Source organism: Herpailurus yagouaroundi, unplaced genomic scaffold (genome assembly GCF_014898765.1).
Source record: "Herpailurus yagouaroundi ecotype Mexico unplaced genomic scaffold, PumYag 67793, whole genome shotgun sequence".
Lineage (NCBI taxonomy): Eukaryota > Metazoa > Chordata > Mammalia > Carnivora > Felidae > Herpailurus > Herpailurus yagouaroundi.
In genome coordinates, this window is record NW_024420586.1 from 13972288 (window position 1) to 13975237 (window position 2950).

Below are 2950 nucleotides of genomic sequence, written 5' to 3' on the forward strand. Positions count from 1 at the left end.
CCCCCCCCCCCCCCCCCCCCCCCCCCCCCCCCCCCCCGGGGGGGAGGTGGGCACTGACACCAGTACAAATAGCATCCACAGAATCTAGCTCCTGTTGTCAGCCCTGGGAAACCCCAGGTAGGCTTTCTGGAGGAGGTACCTCCAGGGTTCCTGGTCTTAGGAGATGTGACTTTGGTCTTAGGGGCACCGCCTCATAGTAGCATGGGGAGATGAGCCAGGCCCTGTTGAATGCCAAGGTAATGAACTTGAGTGAGGATTGATGGGAGCACCCTCAGAACAGAAATGGCTCTGTAGAGCCAACCACACCTGCCTAGTGTGATCCCTGAGAATTCTCAGCTTGGGTTTGCTAGCTGCATCCTCCGGAGCATTAAGACTTCCTCCTTCATGCCCTTCTGGGACACAGCAACCAGGAGTCAGGAAACCTGTGAGGCCCTATAGCAGTGTTGTCATGAGAAGTCCATTGGAGACAGCTCTTAATCAGTGCCACCCCAGTTGAGTTTAGCAGCTGAGGCTACTCACATCTGCCTTCTTCCTCTTAGGTGGCGATTCCCCATTGCCCACCTTTTTGTCCACACTCCTGCCTACTGCCATCCACAAGAGATATCATGCCTCTGCCCCAGAAGAGTCCAAAATACTCATGTGATCGATGCCTTCCAGCCCGCAGTGTGACCCAGGGCCTGGAGGATGCAGACAACTCCAAGGCTCTGGAGGAGACCTGTCTCTCCTCCCATCCTCTAATGCCTGGCACTTCGAAGGAGGCTCCTAGTGTTGGTATACCCAGCAACCCTGAGAATCCTCAGAGTTTCTGCTCCTCTTCCATTGCCATCGCAACCACCTCAACAAGTGAGCTGAATGAGGGCTCCGATAGCCAAGAAGAGGAGGATAGCACCTCAGGGGCTGGGCTAGATGCCAAGAATGTGCCTGTAGATGCCCTAGATAAGACGGTGGCTTTGTTGGTGGATTTCATGCTGTTCAAGTATGTAAAGAAAGAGCTCATGACAAAGGCAGATATGAAGATCGTCATCAAAGGGTATGAAGAGCACTTCGCTGAGGTCTTCCTGAAAGCCTCTGAGCGCATGGAGGTGGTCTTCGGCCTTGATGTGAAGGAAGTGGATCCCATCAACCACTGCTATGCCTTCTTCATCAAATTGGGCCTCACCTATGATGGGGTGCTGCATGGTAAAGAGGGCATACCCAAGACGGGTGTCCTGATACTTATCCTGGGTGTGATCTTCATGAAGGGCAACAGTGCCACTGAAAAGGAAGTCTGGGAAGTTCTGAAGTTGACGGGGATATATCCCGGGAGGAAGCACTCCCTCTTTGGGGACCCCAGGAAGCTCATCACCCAAGATTTCGTGAAGGGAAAGTACCTGGAATACCGCCAGGTGGCCAACAGTGATCCCGCACAATTTGAATTCCTCTGGGGCTCAAGAGCCCACGCTGAAACCACCAAGATGAAAGTCCTGGAGTTTCTGGCCAAGGTTCATGGGACTGACCCGAGTTCTTTCCCATCTCAGTATGAGGAGGCTTTGCAAGAAGAAGAAGAGAGAACCCGAGCCAGAATGTCAGCCATGGCTATCTCTACTTCTGTGGCCACTGCAAGTTTGTAGTGCTAAGTCCAGTCACTTCTCTTGCCCCTAGTGAAGCCTGAGGCAGGTTCTTCACTTTGTCTTTGAGAAGGTCAGTTAGTGTTCATAGAATTTAGGTCTGTAATGAGGTGAAAGCAATAGTTTATATGTCTATGTGTTCCTATATTGTGTAACTTGAAAATTATTTTTTAAACTTACGCATTTGTTTAAATACTGTTTCTTTTGATATAGATTCAATTAGTCAAAATCTCCAAGTTTATGAAAGTATAGGTCACAAATTTAATGCTATGATGAGGTTTAATATAGTGTGAGTTTTGTTATTTTATTAAACTAACTGTGAAACCATCTTAAATAATTACTTGGAAAAGATAACTTGGAACTGCAGTAGGTATTTACTGAAAATCTGAGAGTGATCAGTTTTAAGGTGGTTGAGTTCAATAAATGGAAAAAAAAATTGTCAATCTGTGGCCCCCTTTTGCCTTTTATATATTTTTAATAAAATTAGATTGTATATTCTTTAATATGCTGAACTTGTTTATGGATATATAAAAATAAATGTCAATATATTAGACCCCCTGTTTGTTTCTTTTATTCCCCAAACCTTAACTGAACATTTGCTTTTGGAAATCACTATGGTGGTCTTGGAGATTCTAGCATTAACAAGACCTACGACCTGCCCTTTTAATTTTTATCTATAGGATCAGCAATCCTATAATTATGGTGGGATATCTTCTCACATCTAAGGGGCAAGTAAAAGAAGGAGTTAGTATGTGAGTAGAGGTGTTCCATTTGAGACTGTAAAATGTTAGTGCCCTGGAGAAAGTAAATTTGGGGATTGGGGAACCTGGAATTCCTACAGTGAGTGTTAATTTTTAACTTAAATTTGGATGTAGGCAAGCTGAGCCTGCGGGGGGTGGTGATCAGATATTAGAGCTTCAGAGAGTTTGTCACTGAATTGAGACTCACAAATCCTGATTGCTAAACTGTTCTTTTATTTACTTTGAGTAATGGTTAAAAAAGATATAAATCTCCATTGGGGCAGGAATACAAGTTGTTCTGTGATATTGTCCCTGTGCCATTGAACATAATTCACAAATGAAGTTTTTAAACACTTTTTTAAATGTTTATTTATTTATTTGGGGGGGGGGGTGTAGGATGGGGAGTGGCAGAGAGAAAGGGAGAGAATGAAACCCAAGTAAGCTCCATGCTGTCAGTGCAGAGCCTGACACAGAGCCTTTATGATCTCATAAACCTCAAGATCATGACCTGAGCTAAACCAAGAGCTGGACTCTCAAATGAGTGAGCCACCCAAACACCCCCACAAACTAATTTTTATACACATAGTCTTCGAAGAGTTTTGA

The 2950-nt window shown here is 45.1% G+C and overlaps 1 protein-coding gene across 1 annotated transcript in view; it reads left to right on the forward strand.

Moving 5' to 3' along the window:
• The window catches only part of LOC121026075 (melanoma-associated antigen B16-like), a 5054-nt gene extending 2894 nt beyond the window's left edge, over window positions 1-2160 (forward strand). The window contains exon 2 of the mRNA XM_040468893.1: window positions 540-2160. Coding sequence (XP_040324827.1) covers window positions 606-1610 — 1005 coding nt within the window. The 5' untranslated portion in view covers window positions 540-605 and the 3' untranslated portion in view covers window positions 1611-2160. The remainder of the gene's footprint in view (window positions 1-539) is intronic.
• The last annotated feature ends 790 nt before the right edge of the window (window positions 2161-2950 follow it).